General features: G+C 41.9%; 1 protein-coding gene across 5 annotated transcripts in view; it reads right to left on the reverse strand.

Moving 5' to 3' along the window:
• ADAMTS18 (ADAM metallopeptidase with thrombospondin type 1 motif 18) overlaps positions 1 to 17823 on the reverse strand; it is a 76482-nt gene that overhangs the window by 2901 nt on the left and 55758 nt on the right. For all 5 annotated transcript variants that reach the window (XM_027895837.1, XM_027895838.1, XM_027895841.1 and 2 more), the window contains 6 exons: positions 14003 to 14144; positions 12445 to 12571; positions 7488 to 7692; positions 4803 to 4994; positions 4246 to 4458; positions 2711 to 2858 (listed from right to left, as the gene is read on the reverse strand). In XM_027895837.1, coding sequence (XP_027751638.1) covers positions 2711 to 2858; positions 4246 to 4458; positions 4803 to 4994; positions 7488 to 7692; positions 12445 to 12571; positions 14003 to 14144 — 1027 coding nt within the window. The remainder of the gene's footprint in view (positions 1 to 2710; positions 2859 to 4245; positions 4459 to 4802; positions 4995 to 7487; positions 7693 to 12444; positions 12572 to 14002; positions 14145 to 17823) is intronic.

A 17823-nucleotide genomic window follows, 5' to 3' on the forward strand; every position in this document is an offset into this window, starting at 1 on the left:
ATAGCTGCTCCTCTCTCCAGTTTTGTAGAGGATGCTTTATGTTTCTTTAAATGAGCAGAGTGATGATCCAATGGATGATTTATAAACAAATTCACCGTGTCTGAGAGACCAGTAGGACTCAATGAGGTTCAGCAAAATTTATGGCTAAACTGAAATCTCCTGTGAGCACAGGAAAAGATTTCATTCAACCCTCAGAACTACTGTTTACATGGTCAATAAAGGGAATTTACAAGGAGACTGAAGAAAAATCTAGCCACCACTATCTGCATTTTCAGATCAGCTAAGCTGAGTCACAGCAGATAAATGCTCCCTCACATGGCCCAGACAACTTCTTCATGGGCCAGAAGTCATCTTCATCTCTTTATATGAACTTCTTTGGATTAATCAACACTGCTTTTTTTTAAAATTTCCTTTTATATCGTGGCAAAGGTGATTTTTTTTTGTTTATGCCTTTTATCACTCTCAAATTTGTCTGAATTAATTAGAAAACAAATTTTTTTTTTCCTTTTTTTAATATGCCATTTTTTCTCAGCTTTCAAAAACATAAGCCTGTCTGTAAATTCTAATGGTAGGGAAAGAAAACACTTTTCTTGAACAAACACTTGTCCAGGAAGTGGGGAGCTCAGTACTGAACTGCAGCCTTCCCACTCCACAGCACTGCCTTTCCATTCCCCAGGGAGTGTCAGGAGGGATGCAGCTGGAGTTCAGCATCAGCCTTCCCGTTCCTTCCCCTGCTGCCACCAGACAGAATTTGGGAGGAACCAAAGCAGACAAGAGATGAAAAGCACACACCACAGAGAGGAGGGAAAGCTGTTCTGAGTAAGACAGGAGAAGCTCTCCTGCCACGAAAGGGTGAATTTTTAAAAAATTACAAATTGCTCTTTAAAAGAAAAAAAAGTATGAGGAGGAGGCAACATTAATAAATCTTTATGCCCACTTTGAAGATCGGAGGGCAGTGTTAATATTACAGAGGTATGGCTGGAAACTTTACACTTGGGACCTAATCCAAGGACTGCTGGAAGGAACACAAAGAGTCCCACAAAATTCAGTGGATGGGGATCAGGCTGTCAGTCCCTTATTTCTATTTACCCCAGTATTTATATGTTGTTCAGATTTTCATTCATTTAAGCCCTTGGATTTACTAGGAGTCACAGTGACCCTCACTGCATTTAGCAGAGGGGTGGAAATGACCTGGTTTGTCCAGGAAAGTGCAAACTCTCCCTGAAACATTAATTTCTTGCCTGTGATCACTGAGCTGGAGCTGCATGGCTGATAATAGAGACTGATTTGCTTCAATGTGATTCCAGCACAGCTGGTTTCCTCTCTTTCTGCTGGTTTAGACAGAAAGTTAGAGAGCAGTGAGGAGATAATTGATCTCTAGAGCCTGACGACCCAGGTATAATAAAGGGGAAAGGGCTCCTGCAGATGTGAGGAGAGAGAGAAACAGGCCAAGGCCAAAATTAATAACAGACAGTACTTCAAACATGAAATATAGCAGGGGAAAACAGGGGTGAAAGAAAAGTCCTTGCTATGTAACAGAAAAGGGAGTTATACAGGAACTCCAAAGTACAGCAGAACCTTTTAGAAAGGTTAATTTGAAGTGTTAGGAACATTTACTGATAAAAACAGCAGAACTATTTACTTATTCCTTTTAGGACCATTTCATCTCTATATCCTTGTTTGGATTAAGGTCCCCTGATAGATCAGTTTGATACTCTGCATGTCTTGAGCTGATGCAGTAGACTGGTTAGGATCTCCCTGGGTTTCACAGGGTTTCTGTGCACAGGGAATGCCAGGAATTGGGGCAGACATTGGGGATGGTTGGCTAATGTCAGTTTACAAGATGCAGGGCCAGAGCTTGACCTCTGCTCCCAACTCCATTACCACCTTCCTTTTGCAATCCAGCTTGGGTTTTATAGAGGTTACTTTCAGCTCCCAGTTTTAAAATTGTAACAAGTCAATTAACGTGCAGTATTTTGAAAGCTAATGTTTAAAGTGCTTTAGCATACCTAGATAACCAGTGTTATGTGGGACAAAACTGAACCTCCATAATTTTTTTTTTTTTTTTCACATAGTTAGGAAGGAGTCACAAAGAGTGACCATCCTATAACCAAATATCTGGGATAAGGTAAAGCACCACTCTCTGTCTGTGGTAGTACTGAGAGAATTCCCCTTCCATCATTCCCTGCTCCTCACACTGAAGAGGTAGAGAGGGATACAGTAGACATACAAGTACGGAGAGAGCTTAATTTCGTGTTCCCTGATTGCATGTCTGAAGGATGTTCTAAACATTTTTGGAGTCCCAGCACCTGGGTGCCATCTGAAGCTTGGTCTGACTTCAAAAGACTAAAAGTAAATGGCAAATTCTTATTGCTTAGCTCCAAAGTTGCTATTATTAATCACAGAGCAGTACCAGCATAGGATGCTTCTGTTACTCAAGAGAGTATAAAGGTGCAGCTCAGAACTAAACAGCATAACTATTTCACATAATGCTTTTAAAATCTACTGTGTCAGTCATACTCTGACACAGAGGGCTCACTTTGAGAAGAGAGATGCTGCAGTATCAGAGTTACAGTCGATCTGGAAGCCTGTGAAAAAACCATTTATGAAGGAAGGTGCCAGATCAGTGAGTGTAACGAAAAGGCGGGTTTTGCTGGCTACAGAATTCTAAGGAACCAACTCTGCTGCAGCAGGTAGAACTGAGTTTTACCTCTTTTTGTGGGGACTGGGCAGAAGTTGGTGTTGCAAGCTCTCAGGACAGCTGGTTTCTGGTGGGGCAGGCACCCAGACGCTGGTCTCCCCTGGCGCAGGCACTGCACACTCCGGGTCTGCACTCCCCCTCCACAGGTCACCGTGCACTGAGGAGAAAAGGAAAAGCTCTCACTGCAGAGACTCTGGAAGCCCATGATAGCCAAAGAGGGGGAGTTTCAAGGTCTTTGGATGAGACTTTCAAAGCAAGGAAAGTCAGGATCGGATGTGCTGCTGTTCAGTAACCCCCACCAGGACCAACTTTTCAGAGGCTTGTGTGTCTTTTGGTTATTTAAGGACTCAGCTGAAAATCTGGTTCCTTACTTAGACATTGAGACAGAAACTGAACATTTTAGAAAACCTGTTCCTGACTGTCTGCTCTGATTTCTTTTGATCTCTGGGCCTCTGGGCCCAATCCTGCTGCCTGAACAGAGGTAAAACTCCCATTGGAACAATAATTATGGCAGTATCTGGGGAAAACCACTATGCATTTGCAGGAAGAGCTATGGAGTATTTTAACATTAATAAGCCTTTTACTTGTATGTGTTTCATGAAAAGTTGTCTTTAAGATAAATGTGATCGTTTTCATCTGATTGCAATTGTCAGGCATACATTGTTTCATGTAAATATTATTAAATGAGTGTGTGTCTCATTGATATATGACTCATGAAGTAGATAAGTTCCAGAAATACAGAAGCTTGTTTGCAAGAATGTAGAAACAAATACAGACTGATCCCACAATTAATCACAGTATTTAGGGAATTCCAGGCAATCTGTGCAGATGCTCAAATACATTGTGCACAGAGATATGCAATAGTTCAACCACAGTGCACTTTGGAGAAGATGGAGAAGAAAGTGTTGGAAAATGAGTGTGGAATGTAGTGCCTCTCAAGCATGAATAACATTTTTAGGTGACATTCTTCAGTTTCAGGACAAAGAAATGAGCTGCACCAAAGTACATGATGGATGTGGACCAGCTGCATCATGTTTCAGTGGCTGAGTGGTGTGGCCTTCCTTGGGGAATGACTACGTGCAAGGAGACACCTGGGAGCTGTTAGTACTGGGGATGGCTCCAGTGTACCACTGGACTTTTGGCTCCAGCAGAATGTAAGGCTGGAGCTGGCTTTAACTTCGGCAGCCTGGGCTCACACTGCCGTGGTCACAGGGGCACGGCCGTCAGCATTTTACACCCACCAGCTGTTTGTGCCACTCCATCCAGTGTTCCCTCTGTGGGATATGGTGGAATGTGGTGCTCTCTAACCCAGCACTGACACCTCCCCTGCCTTCCAGGGCATGCACTGCCCAGGAGGCAGCAGTCACACTGAAGTTGAGTTGTTCTGCAGTGCTGTGCAGGGAACAGCACCAGGGGATGTGACCTGAGCTACTGAACAGAGAGACTCGGTCCTTCTGCAAATTCCTTACAACCAAGACATGAAACAGTGCTGAAAGAGCAATAGCCAGGACAGGGAGAGAGGTGAGAAAGCTTCCAGTTCCTACCTGCTGCCAGGGTGAGGAATACCAGCCAGACACCATGTTATACAATGTCTGTGATGGACAGGCTCCCTTGTTACAAGGTTCCTCCAGCTTGGCATTTGGTTTCTTGATGTTTCTGCATCTCCTCTGAGGGAAGGTGAGCAGTTTCCCCTGGATGCTTTTCTCGCCGCATTTGAGCTCTCGCCTTTGCACGCCCGGGCCGCAGGAGGCTGAGCACTGCAGAGGCAAAACACACCTCTTACACCTACAGAAACACGGGCAGACAAAGGGGAATCTGCAAGGGAACCCAAAGTGTGCATTATAAAAGCATCACAGAACTAAACCCACAAAGACCACGCTCCATAATGTGAAAAGTGAAATGCGAATCCAAGTCAGTGGAAGTCCTGAATAACAAAGACAGCAGGGTACATCTAACTACATCTGTGTTTTGTAGTGGCTCGCCTGGAACACCTGATTTTCAAATGACAGCTCAGCTTTCTGTCCTCCCCATGGCTCGTGTGTGTCCCTGAGTCCAAGAGCAGCAAAGGCAGGCAGTGAGCCGTGTAACTGCACCACTTTACCTCACTCCAGGAAGAAATCACCCACTGGAGCCGGTCATTTTTGGGACAGCGTCCCAGCACACAGGTCTGCTGGGATTCGGGTCTGTGGTCTCTGCTGCACGTACTTTCGGGCAAGATTTTCACCTTGGGAGAACCAGCACTTTTGCAGTAGACATCCCGTTTCTTAAGACCTCTCCCACAAGTCTTGGAGCACTGTGACGGAAAGAAACACTTATTTGAAGTAGGGGAAATGAAAATTGGCATTATTTGTATTTTACACCAGAGCATAAAAGTCGTGGCTAACATGCTGTGTAGCTGCCATTGTATATAAGCAAACTTAAAATTCTACTGGTAACTAAGTGACAGTAACATCTGTATGTCACTTCTAAAACATTGCTCTAAGTGCTCTCTTAATGTAAGCTGTGAACTCTCGCAGCCCCTGTATAGAACAGATATGAGTAATATAAGAGTAATATCTCTTTTCCACAGATGAGGTAAGTTGGACTTGTGAGTAAAATGCTTTTGTGACCAAAGTGCTTTTTCCCTGCTCAGCACATTTGAAAGCTGGTCCTAACCTCCCATGGCAAGATGCTCTCAGCTATTTGTTATTTTGTCCTCACCTTGGCCTAGAGGGATGAGACAGAGGCAGATAAAACTACCCAGGGAATCGATACATAACTCCTTCACAAAGTGAATCTCACAACAAGACAGAATCTGATACAGACAATGGTTAAGAAGCTTGACCAAAGATGTTTTAATTGCCAGCTGCATCTTAGGACAAGTCATCAGTGAATAAATAAGTTTTGCTGAACCATGGTTCAGTGGAACAGGCATTCTGTAGCTTTCACTGCCTGAGCATACAATAAAATGCCTGAATGAACCATTTCTGATGAAATGAAGAAATAAACAGCCCTGAAATAACGCTGCCAGCTTCCTACTTTCTTGCATCCTCTCCTAATTGTTCTTCTTTCTACTAATAATTATGGGGCATGCTCCAAGGCAGAATTACTACTTGTATCAAATTCCAAGTGTTTTTAAAACATTTCATGAAAGCACAGTTGTGTGGAGGATGTAACAGAAATACCTGCATGTTGAAAATCTGTGGTTTTAATCCTTTCCCATACAAACAAAAAAGTCTTTTCATTTAAAATTACACTGATTTGTGTAGAGAAGCTTCATTTAGATTAGATATTAGGAAGAAATTCTTCCCTGTGAGGGTGGGGAGGCCCTGGCACAGGTTGCCCAGAGAAGCTGTGGCTGCCCCAGCCCTGAAAGTGTCCAAGGCCAGGTTGGACGGGGCTTGGAGCAACCTGGTGTGACAGAAGGTGTCCCTGCCCATGGCAGGGGGATGGAATGAGATGACCTTTAAGGTCCCTTCCAGCCCAAACCATTTTGTAATTCTATGATTTTGCACCTTTTTCTCTTAACTCCTTTGAGCTTGTGATGTATCAGTCTTCAGCTGAATCTTAAGACCTTTACTAACTTGTTCAATAGGCCTGTTCACTACATTTCAGCAGGACTTGTAAACGAAAAATCTCAATTTGAATTTTACACTTCTTAAAGAAGAGGAAAGTGGATTTTCTTAATTGTCTTATTTCTTTATTTTAAAGGAGGAAAGTCTGAAAGTGTGAATGTGTTCGAAAATCTGGTTTTTATAATCTCCTGCCACACTGAAGGTTTCCTTCAGATACACTGGAAGAACTTCCTTTTGGAGTGTTAAAACTCTGTTTCAATGGACTACTGAGTGGTTACTCATCTGTCACAGTACATTCCAGGGCACTCCCCTGGACAGGCAGTCTGTGCTTCTCAGCTGGGAATGGGGAGGTCAAGGTGTTCTTGAACACCTCAAGAGTAGCAGTACTAAGAACAGAACACGTAAGTAATAAATTTTTCAATAAATTTAAATCCATCTCGAATCTCACTAAATGAAGATGGAAAAATGAAATTAATGTAGCTCCTTTTGATATAAGTGCACCGCCAGCTCTTCCTTAAATCCCAGATTTCTCAGTACTTTGTTTATCCTTACATTAACCATTCCCAACAGCACCAACTGCAGTGAAAGGTGGAGCAGAGCTGAGTATTGTGTGAGCATCTGTGTGTTTTTTAGCTCAAGTGGTCCAATGTCAGGTGTGTAAAGCAGGGTGTGTGCACACAGAATCTGCCCATGGGCCTCATGCCCCTCGTGGCAGTATCTGCAGCAGCAGTGCTGGAAGTAGAGTAGCTGCTCTAGCAGTGGCAAAAGTACAGAAGTGATTAGTGAATGTGTAAATCACAAATTTATCAACCCACAATCCATATACGTGTGTGTAACCCTGATCCCAAATACTTCTTCATTCCTTGACTGCCTGTCACCTCTGAGAGAACTTAATATTGCTTGGGGAGTAATCTCAGAAGGGTTTAATGGCTTGAAGAATTCACAGAGCCTTAAGTTATGAAACCAGAAAGAATTATCCATCTATTTGTGTGTACCTCAAAGACCACCACCTGTCTGCTTCTGGCAAGCCCTCCTGTCTGAGCACTGCTGAAGGCTGGTTACAAAGCATATATAGACTACACGTTTATACATACATGGTTTCCATATTCTTTTCATGGATGAAGCCACTTGCAAAACACCCAACTCCACAGAGTTTGCTCTATTTCTCCTTTTGAGGAGAGTTTTTTGCGATGTTTTCATTATGCCAGCAGACTAAAATTTCTCCGAATTACCTGAGACCACGGGCCAGGGCTCCATTCTGGTGGGCAGTCCTGAGTATTGCACATCTGCACCTGTGGGGGGGTGCTAACAGGACACAGGGAATGGGCCACCACCTCCTCTCTTTGGAAAGCCCTTTTCTGGACGCACTGAATGAGGCGACTTTGCTGCCCTCCTCCACAGGACTTGCTGCATGTGCTCCACTCACCTGCTGACCAGCTTAGAGGAGGAAAGGCATGTTAGAAACACAGCAGTGCAATTAGCTTTATAAAATCAATACACATGGGACACCTATCAAATGTGAATTATTCAGGGACCCTGCTCAGCCGATCTCCTGATGGACTGATATCTGCTCAAGCAATCAGAGAGCTGCAGTTACATTATCTACCTTCAAAGCATGGAACATTTTGCTAGGGATAAAATATAAGTCACACAACTAGAAAAACAAGTATTGCTTATTTACAGTTCTCATCTACTAGAACCAGCTTGCCTATCAATCTGACTTGGAATCTGGAATTCTGCGGGGACTGAGAGAGACGCTGCCGTTGAGGCTGGTGGAGTGTTTGGAAAATATAAGGGTCTGGTTAACAAATCACCATTCCTTTTTAACCCTGTCTATGCTGTTTATTAAAAACCTCTCTCTCACACAGGAAAAGAAAAATATTTTCTGAAGAACTGACAGGATGATCATTTTTGCCACTGCAGCTGCTGAAGAGACAGGTTTGATTATTAGAAAGTTGTGCCCTTTGTTGTTATGACTTTTTCTGTCTCTCGCAGAACACAGGATGGAGGAGGAAGATTTACCTAAGCTGATGTAATGAAAAGTTAGCATGGAAGGGGAAGAAAGGCCAGTTTAGCTGAGCATGTACCTACCACGTTTGTGCTTAAATACACTCAGACAGGGTGACAAACATGAAGGTTTTTCGGACAAACCCTACTGGCCTCTATTCACCAAAAAGAACTCCTTGCTAAAAGCAGCAGTCCTGTCACTAGTGTCCTGAGGATTTGAAAAGGCTCTGAAAGGCTGAAAGAGTTGGGGTTGTTCAGCTTGGAAACCAGAAGGCTCGGGGGTGACCTAATTGAGACCTCACAGTGCCTGAAGGGGGCCTGCAGGAAAGATGGAGAGGGACTTTTCACAAGGACAAGCATAAGGACAAAGGAGAATGGCTTTGAGCTGAAGACGGGAAGGTTTAGATTGGATATGACAAAGAAATTCTTCTCTGTGAGGGTGGGGAGGCCCTGGCATAGGTTGGCCAGAGAAGCTGTGGCTGCCCCAGCCCTGGAAGTGTCCAAGGCCAGGTTGGAAGGGGCTTGGAACAACCTGGTGTGATGGAAGGTGTCCCTGCCCGTGGCAGGGAGTGGAATGAGATGAGCTTTGGGGTCCCTTCCAACCCAAACCGTTCTGGGATTCTATGATTCTAAGACTATATGATTTAAATGTCTTCAGACTAATAAATCTGGCAGACAGACAATGCAGTATCTAAATAAAACAGAGGAAATTTAACCAGCACAAGCTGTTGGGCAAATCTGTGCTCGAGGCACAGACATGCTGCAGCTACACGTCATGTCCCTGAAGTGACACAAAGTCTGAGGAGTTACTGCCAGTTGTTTGGGGTAAGTTCAGTTTTGAAATGCCAAGAACTGCTCAGTATTTCTATTCCTGAAGCCCTGAGTGGGTCCCCAGCCGTTGTGGAACACTTTGGAAACATTCAACCAAGTGTCTTTGTCCTCGAAGGCTTCCAATGTAAGGCCATAAATAACAGCTAGATAGGAAAACAGAAGCGAAGAAACAGAGAAAATCCTGAATGACTAAATCATTACTCATTGAGAACTCTTATTCTAAGACCCAGCACTGAAATTAAACCGAGAATTTCAGAAAAGTTTTACAGATTTTTAATTATTTACTTCTGACCATTTGGCCTATCCTGCTCCCACAGTTTCTCACAGCATCAGTCCTGTGACCACTGGAATAGCTGCTTACATACAGTTTTAAGGCTAAGAAAGCTTTTTGTTTCCTGTGAGAAAGATGCACAGCATCCCACTTGCCTGTCTGTTCACATCTGCCTGAAAGCAAAGCTAATTTTAATTTGTGAAAAATGCATAAAAAGCCTATTTTTGAAAAATCCCTCTGGGAATAGAAGAAATCCCAGCTCTCAGAGTCTAGCAACTTCTGTAAATGCCAAAAGTAGAGGCAATATAAAAGGCACTAATTTAAGGACAAAGAAATATCAATGGGAAAAGTCAGTAGTTATGTAATTCCAGAACACATCAGAAGTTTCCTTTTTGTCTGATTTATAAATATTTGAACCATTGCACTACAAACTTCTGGGAAGAGAGTTTTAATCCATTTTACAACTTTAATTAGTTTGCCTTGATGTTTCTGACAACGGTGACTGGTACACCAACCAGAAGTGTTCCCTTTAAGAGTTTATTCCCCATAACTGCCCAGAAGGTTCCCTTCTTCACAGAGGAGAGGGCAATAAACCTACTTTAATGTCCTCTAGTAAACTGCCATTTTCCAAGATTATCTGGGCTGTGATCCCAGAGTATCTTTCATTAGCTCAAATAACTAAATAATTATGAGCAGATTTGGCAGCTCTGAATTCCAACAACAACAGTGTGCAGCGCTGGTGCCTTTCTGTGTTCTCACTGTTGGGACAGTAGTTTGGTCCCACTCAGACTAATAAGCCTTTGTTCTTATGCAACCATTATTCCTCACTGACCTTTACAAGTCTGGAGCCTCTTTTATGTCCCAAAACTGACACACTTGTATCTCATCTGTTGGTCACCTCCTTCCCTCGCCTGTTCTGCCTGCTGTACTTGGGTTTGCTTTATTTGCTGGTTATTAAGCATTCCTCCATGCTATTTATTAATTAATTTTTTTTTTTTTTCCCCCTGTTGGCAGTCTCAGGTTTATGGGAAATATTACATGCTGTGACTTTCTGGGCAGATTCCTCAGCAGAGGTATTCTGGCATAGTTTCACTCAGCTGAATGGCAATGTGTTAATTTAAGGCATGGTCCTACATGTAGATCCTCCACACATCAATATATCCTAAGGATTTTAAGAATATTTAATTAGTGAGTTGAACTGTTTTTCCCTTGAGGTGCTTGAGGCTTTTGCATCTTTTCTTTTTGTACTCTCTTCAGGGTTAAAGTCATTAAATGTGTTTTATAGTAGCAAATTATAGAATAGCTGCAATTTCATCATGAAAACACTACACTGTGTGTCAAAATGGATATTGAGCATTTTCAGTGACAGGTAAATCAGTGGCTGTTCAAAGTATATCAGGATCTCAGGTTAATAGAAATGGAAATTTTGTGTGTGGTCAGTAGAAGTTAATCTGATTTGGGTGGAGCTTTACAGTGATGCCACATCAAAATGAAGGTGGGCATAAAGAGCTTAAAAACACTCCTGAGGACATCACAGACAATACATTTCTGTGGGCATGATGCTGCGTTCATTGGATAAAAATAGTTCTGGCAAAAGATAAGTTGCATATGAAAAAAACTGTGTTTGGCTACAAAGATTACTTAAGGCTGGTATTGAGAAAATCATGTGGCTAAACGCAATGTAAAGAAACTGCTGAAGCAGGAACACGGGGCTCTCATGTCACATGTTACCATTATTTAAACCTTATCTCTATCGTTTTGTGGTCAGAGTGTATAATTTGCCATTTGGATTTTGTGTACTCTGCTGTAATCATTAAATTCTGCAGGAAATTCCAAACTATTACTGGACTATTTTTTAGTATGTTCAACATATTGCAAACTATGGATTTTTAAATAAGAACAAAGTCACTGCAGAACATATGCATCTTTTTGCTTTGCCCCATCATCCTCTTCTGGACTGGGGGAGAAGAGGAATGCTTTCTATTAAACTTCATTAAATGTGTTATTTTATGAAGTATGGATTTAGCCAACTGCTTTTACTGCCCCGTTGCTTTTATCACCGCAGAGGAAAACCAGCAGATGACACCAGGTCTAGACCCTTCCTCCACTTCTTCTGCTTCACTGCATCTTCAGATTTATTTCTTTCCCCCTGACTGAAACACTCTCAATTTTCTCAACATATCACTTTAGAAAATCTCCTGTTCTGGAGTCCAAATGTCTTGTGAGACATAGTACAGCTTTTGTGATCTTTGGTATAAAATTGAAATAATGCAAAGGTTGCAAAGTCAGGAATCCAAAAGTGAATAAAAAGCAGAAGAAAGATGGCCATTTATGTCCCAATCTACCTATTTATATTCTAAGCCACATAATACTGTGTTTAATTATATGAGCATACAACATTTTTTTTTTCAAAAGGACCCCTACTACAGCTACTATAAATCAGTGCAACTCCCTTGGTTTTTAAATTGATTTAGACCAGCTGGATTCTAAGTGCTTATCTATATGTCAGCGTCTTCCTTTGCATCTCACCTTTCTCTCAGAAAATAGGGTTGTTCACATAGGCAATGCCTTCATATTTATTCCTGTGGGCACCAGGAGCATTGCTGACAATTTGTTTGGTTTAGATAGCCCTCTTCTTGGTATCACAATACTCCGTGGGGCATTTTGCCCACAAATCACTAATTACACTTCACAAGGCTCTTTTAACCTAATCTAATATGTGGAATGTGAGTCGTGGGGGCCAGGCTTGCACACAGGGAGTAGCACTTTACTCAGGAAATGGGCTTAGTGATTCAAGATGAGGAAAGGTGGCAGAAGAGGCCTGTGAGCGAGCTGGCTTTGCTCCGTGTCACACCGCTCACCCCAGCACGGTGACAAGAGCTCAGCAGGCCTTGCTCAGACATCAGACACACCGACACTGTTATCCTTGGGCAGCAGCCACACCACTCACATCTTTAAACAATCCCTGGTTCACGTTACACAACACAAAGGGGTTCATCTTGCAGGGAAACAATTCCATGTGCCTGGCACACTCAGGCACAAGGCACAGCCAGCAGGTACAAAAAACACAGAGAACTTACTACGCCGGGCAGGGATTGGTGTTGCATAGTTTTGTTTCAGTCAAAGGCTTCATCCTTGGGCCACAAAGGGAGATGTTGACTCGCACACGATGGTCTTCCAAACAAATTGCTTTTGCTGTGATGTGTCCTGCGGAAGCATTAGAAAAAAAATTACACTGCAATAAACATCTATTCAAAATGTAAGAGAAACAGCAGTAGGGAACGATTTTAATTAAACAAGCCCAAGCTCATCCTTGGTACAATTCCACTGACTTGTACTGTATAAAATAGGGGTTTATCCAGCAACATGTCTTTAACAGCGATTTCCTTCTCTGTACTACTGAAGTCAGATGAAACATTTCAGTTATAAGCAGCATAATTTGCAGAGTCTTCCCCCAGCAAAAATTAATGATTCTTCAATCCTAATTCTCTGCAGACACTAGCAGTGCTTGTTTAGAGCCCTCCTCATGCACTTGCAAACTGCAAATAGACATTCTGCACATTTTTTACAGGATATCTTTACAGATCCCAGAATTCTGCAGGTTCCTGTACCTAAACTCAATCTAGTGTCAGCATCAGGACAGGTTACAGAGAAGACTGCAAATGCCTTAAGAGATGAAGTGATTTTCTAGATTTATCTTTTAACTGAGATCTATCATTCACCTCACACATGGTTCATTTGGCACAGTGAGTCAAACTTGGAAGCACAGTTGTTTTCATCATCTTTATATCCATGCTGCAGCCTTTTAAAGGGAAGGAAGAAAATACAGCTGTCATATTTTAGGGCTGCAGTGCTCCTGGTGGGTCTTTCTTCCATAAACCCTTTACTGGGATGCTGTGAAGTCTGACAACACAGTGGCAAGGTATTCCTGAGTTTCACCTGATGGGCTATTTTGCCAATACAGGAGAACAATGTGGCATTTCCTTCATTACCCAGTTCTGTTCTTTGGCATTAAAGACTTCCCACACTCCAGTTTTCTGCTTTCATTACACCCCAAAATTACTTTCACTGACAGAACATCCAGGATGTAGAAAAAACAAATAGATTGTCTGTGCAAAGCAAGAGGAACATGGCAATAAGAAATCCTTAGCTTATATGGAATTTCAGACTTTGACCTGGCAGCATTAAAATATTAGTAATTAAACAGTGAGAAGATTTGGTGCAACTTTCAGTGAAGGTCTTGATAATATCTTAGACTTCTGTTGCTCTCCACAGATAGAATAAATTTTCCTCATTTTACCTAATTTACTTCAATTCAGGATCCTTCAATGTTCCCCAATTGCAACTTCAAAGCACATATTTAATTCCCACATTACTTCAACAGCAAGATTATCATACGGATATGGATTGACCTAAACAAAAAAGACTGAGTCACAGTGACATCAATTGAGCCTGGCATAGATTTTTTTTTTTTTTTTACTATAAAGTACAAAGGTACTTCATCTGTGTTCTAAATTGTCAGGTAAAAAAATTAGGACCAGGTGTTCAGTGCAACCCCTGTAAAGGCAGCTGAAGAGTTTGAGATGCTTTAAAAAAAAACTGAAACAGAGGAGGCTTGGCAATTGGAAAGTTACCTACCACCACCACAGGTAGCTGAGCACTCAGACTGCACTGTCACCCAGGAGTAGCTGTGTTTTCTGACAGATGTCTTGTTTTCAATGTTGGTTTTGGAAAATGTATATTCCCAAGCAATTCCAGGATTTTTGCCTTGTAACAGGATCTATAGAGGGGTATTTAGGGGTTGTTGGGGAAAAAAAAAAAAAAAGGAGGGGTAAAAAAGGCAGTCTGTCAGTCTGAAGGAAGGTGAACTGAACATGATACATACATAATATATGGATTCACACCATGCTTGTGAAAGGATTTTCTGGATGGCCATCAAAGCAATAAACACCAAAGTGTTGCCTGTAACAGAAACACACGGCCCTCCTGTAAATCAGGGGGCACCTGACTGGGTTGGTGAAGCAGAAATGCCTTCAGCAGACACTGAATATCACCCAAAGACTCCTGGCACTGCAGTATTTGTGCTGCCCCCCTGCAGCTCTCGGTGCTCTGCTCCTGGCCCTGACCAAGCTGGTCTCTGCACTCCCTGGGAACCCACTGGCAGGGGCTGGAGTTTATCCACAGGGGATGGATTCGGGAGAAAACCTGTCCTTGAGTGTCTACGGAGGAGAAAGGATTGGAAAAATCTTCTACTTCATGACTTTCGCATAATGTGTTAGGAAATTTACAGACAGTGTGATTACTGACTATAATAACAATCTTTGTCATTCAGCTCAAGAGCCCAGCTCTCAGGGGTGTACTATTTTAGTGGTGAATATATTACAGTTTTCATGCAGGCAACTTTCTAAAATTCACTGTATTCATTTCAAGGCTGAATTATAATCAATGCAAGATGCATGAACATCTGACACATACCTAAATTTGGGGAGAAATTTCTACTTAACGACATTTATTTTAGAAACGTTTTGGCAGCAAAGAGCATTTATATTCATACCTAATAGAAACACTGCAAGAGTTTACAGTTACAGAGCTCTAATAAGTTTTAATTCTTCACCAATATGGATCTTGTCACACTAATATAGAGAGCAGGTGCAGTTAACCTCAGTGCCTAAATATGCTTTTTGATAAGCATTAGCATTTCAAGTATAATTCAAGTCTGTGTTAATGATTGCCATTTAAAACATTAATAATCAGTTCACATGATGTCTGACCTGAGCACTTCAGCAATCCATATAAGTAGAACTGACCTCTGTATAGACCGATTTCATAAAATAGCAACAAACTCGCATTTATGTTGTTTAAGACACAGGAATATAGTAACATTTTGAAATGTAGCCATGGGTTTTAAAGTATTCTGAAAATGTGCCTATTGGAAACCAGAAATTGCCCATGACAGTGAAAATTCAGACCAAATTTACATGACCTCCAGCTCAATAATGTTGAACACATGAAGGATCTGGACTGCATATTGTTTACCTTTCTAGAAGAAAGAGACATGGATGCTGTATTTTCCATTTTTAGTAGCCAGAGATTTGGTTTCAGTCAGGGAACCTCAATAATGATCCAGACTGAGAATACAGCAATGTGTGGTTCTGTGCCCTTTTTGCTGTACTTGGTTCAAACCATTCCCAAGCGTAACTTTGTTCAGGTGCTTTCTTTTTCCCTCGAATATTCATCACTATCTGGTGTAGATGTTTTATAAGATTTAACAGCCCCTTCACATGAAGGAAAACATCTCCTCTATGTACATGGGGTTTTTTAGAAAGCTATCTGACTGCCCATAGCAAAAACTCCAACTCTGTTAAAACAACTGTTCCACAGTCACTTTGAATCTTGAACCCCAAGTCCATGGGCATTAGAGTTTCCAGGTAAAACAGGCTGCAATAACCTGTTCACCCAACTGTTCTTCTCTCAAGGACAAACTGAGACAAATACCTAAAGTGTAAAGTTTCAGAATATGTGCTTCAGGAAAAAAATGGGTGGTGTTAACTCTAGTAAGAGTTGCGCCCTGGAAAACTATTCTTCAACTAAAACAATTTCTTTTTCTTACAGAGCAGACCTCAAAATGCTTCAATTTGCTTTTACTCATCCGAAGGTCCTACGAGTCCAAGGTATTAGCACAGATCTCAGCATCTTAGGCAGCCAGAAACACTTTCTCCCATTTCACTAGGTGCTCTGTGTTCCTTCAAGTGCAGAGACTGAAATTCTGTCTGGCCTTTTAATAAGCAGTGTCAAAAGAGGAGGAGGTTTTGTCCACACCGCAAAACCTCGTGTAAGGGTTAGTCCTCATCTCATTTCATTCTGACAACCGTCATAAAACTGTGCTGTGTCAGTGGCCAAAAACCCAGTAAAGTTTAAATCCTTTCTAATAAAAATATCTTGAAGCATTAGACTGAACATTTGTCTTCGGAAAGTGCTCGTTATTTTGTGACAACAGAGGCAAGGAACAGAACGAATGCATCCCGAACACGGAATTCAGAACAGGAGAGAGGGAAGATGAGAAGGTAGAAGTGGCAAAAAGTTTTACTCCTGTTAAAACTGTTTTTTCCTGGGGCTTCACCTGAGTGTAGGGAATGAAGAGGAAATGATCTTGGACAAGTCAGAACAAGACACATCAGTATCTATCACTTCAGAGAACAACCACACAGTGGTGTAAGGAACTCGCAGCCTCCAGCTGAGGGAGTGCCTGGGGGGTAAACCCTGGCAAGTTGGTCCATATACATTTTAAGACCTAAAGATACACCCCCTCCTTGCAAACTGGGAAATAGCCACAGTTATAACAGGCAGGTGAAGGGAACTTCCTCTCTGTTTCCTGGCTGGCAGCCAAAGCTGGAGCCCCTTCCCACCCAGCAGACCACAAGAGGGAATGTTTACCAAGCAAGAGCTGCACCACAGTCAGGTGTCTGTCCTCCTGCATCATCCCAGCTATGTAGAAAGAGGGCAAAATCAAACTACTGAATAGCACTGGAAACAAAATATTGCAGGGCACAAAACCATATGTTTTAAAGTCCCTGGAACTCAGCTGAAAAATAGTATATGTATGATGTTCAACCAGGTTTTCATCAGGAACGCAATACTTTTGCAAAGTTGCAATTTTGCCAAAGTAACGAGCATATAAAAAGTTTTCTATCGTATTTTCAAACATTCATTATAAAGCCCTTTCTTAACAACCCAATAACTGAAGTCTGCATATTCAGCCAAGTTATCAGACCTACAAATTTGGAAAGACCTCCAGTGCTAGTCTACTTAACTGGATGCATTCCAACATCTTTTCAGCCAACTGGCATTTGCTCCCAAATTTACAGCTGGCAAACAACCTCCTTAAACATTTCCAGTTCCTCAATAGAACTGTTTAATGTCTACCTTTAACACACCAACCACCTGACTTCAGACACAACACTCAGCAGCTCTGACCGCAGGGCGCAGAGTTATAAAATTTACAGCTTCTTGAGTTGGAAAACCACAGGCTCTAGGGCTGGAATCTGCCGGATCTATCCCAAAGAAAAAGAACTGTGGCTTTTGCTTAGGGCACAAAATGTTAAAACAATGGATAAATTGAACTCTCCTGAGTAAAGAACCTTTTCCTTTTGCTGCTAATTTTGATGTGAGAGCTAAACCAGTAAATTCTCCAAACTAGCTGTGCATCTGCTCCTCTGTTTGAGATTTTATTTTTTTTCCCATGGTCATCCTCAGTTTCCAGTACAATACCTCTATTTTGCAGGCAGATTTTTAGAGTCTACCCATGTGGCTTCGTTGTGATTGACTCAGTGGCTGTCAGGGTTTTTTACTCTAAGATGTGTATGGGAAGTTACTTGCAACAGGCTGAATTAAGAGAGATTAATTTACACAAGCTAAACTCCCCTTTCTTCCACAATATTTTGTCCAATGTACAGGAAAGC

The sequence above is a fragment of the Empidonax traillii genome, unplaced genomic scaffold (genome assembly GCF_003031625.1).
Source record: "Empidonax traillii isolate 1590-97213 ecotype Southwest subspecies unplaced genomic scaffold, ASM303162v1 scaffold472:size658359, whole genome shotgun sequence".
In the NCBI taxonomy this organism is placed as follows: domain Eukaryota; kingdom Metazoa; phylum Chordata; class Aves; order Passeriformes; family Tyrannidae; genus Empidonax; species Empidonax traillii.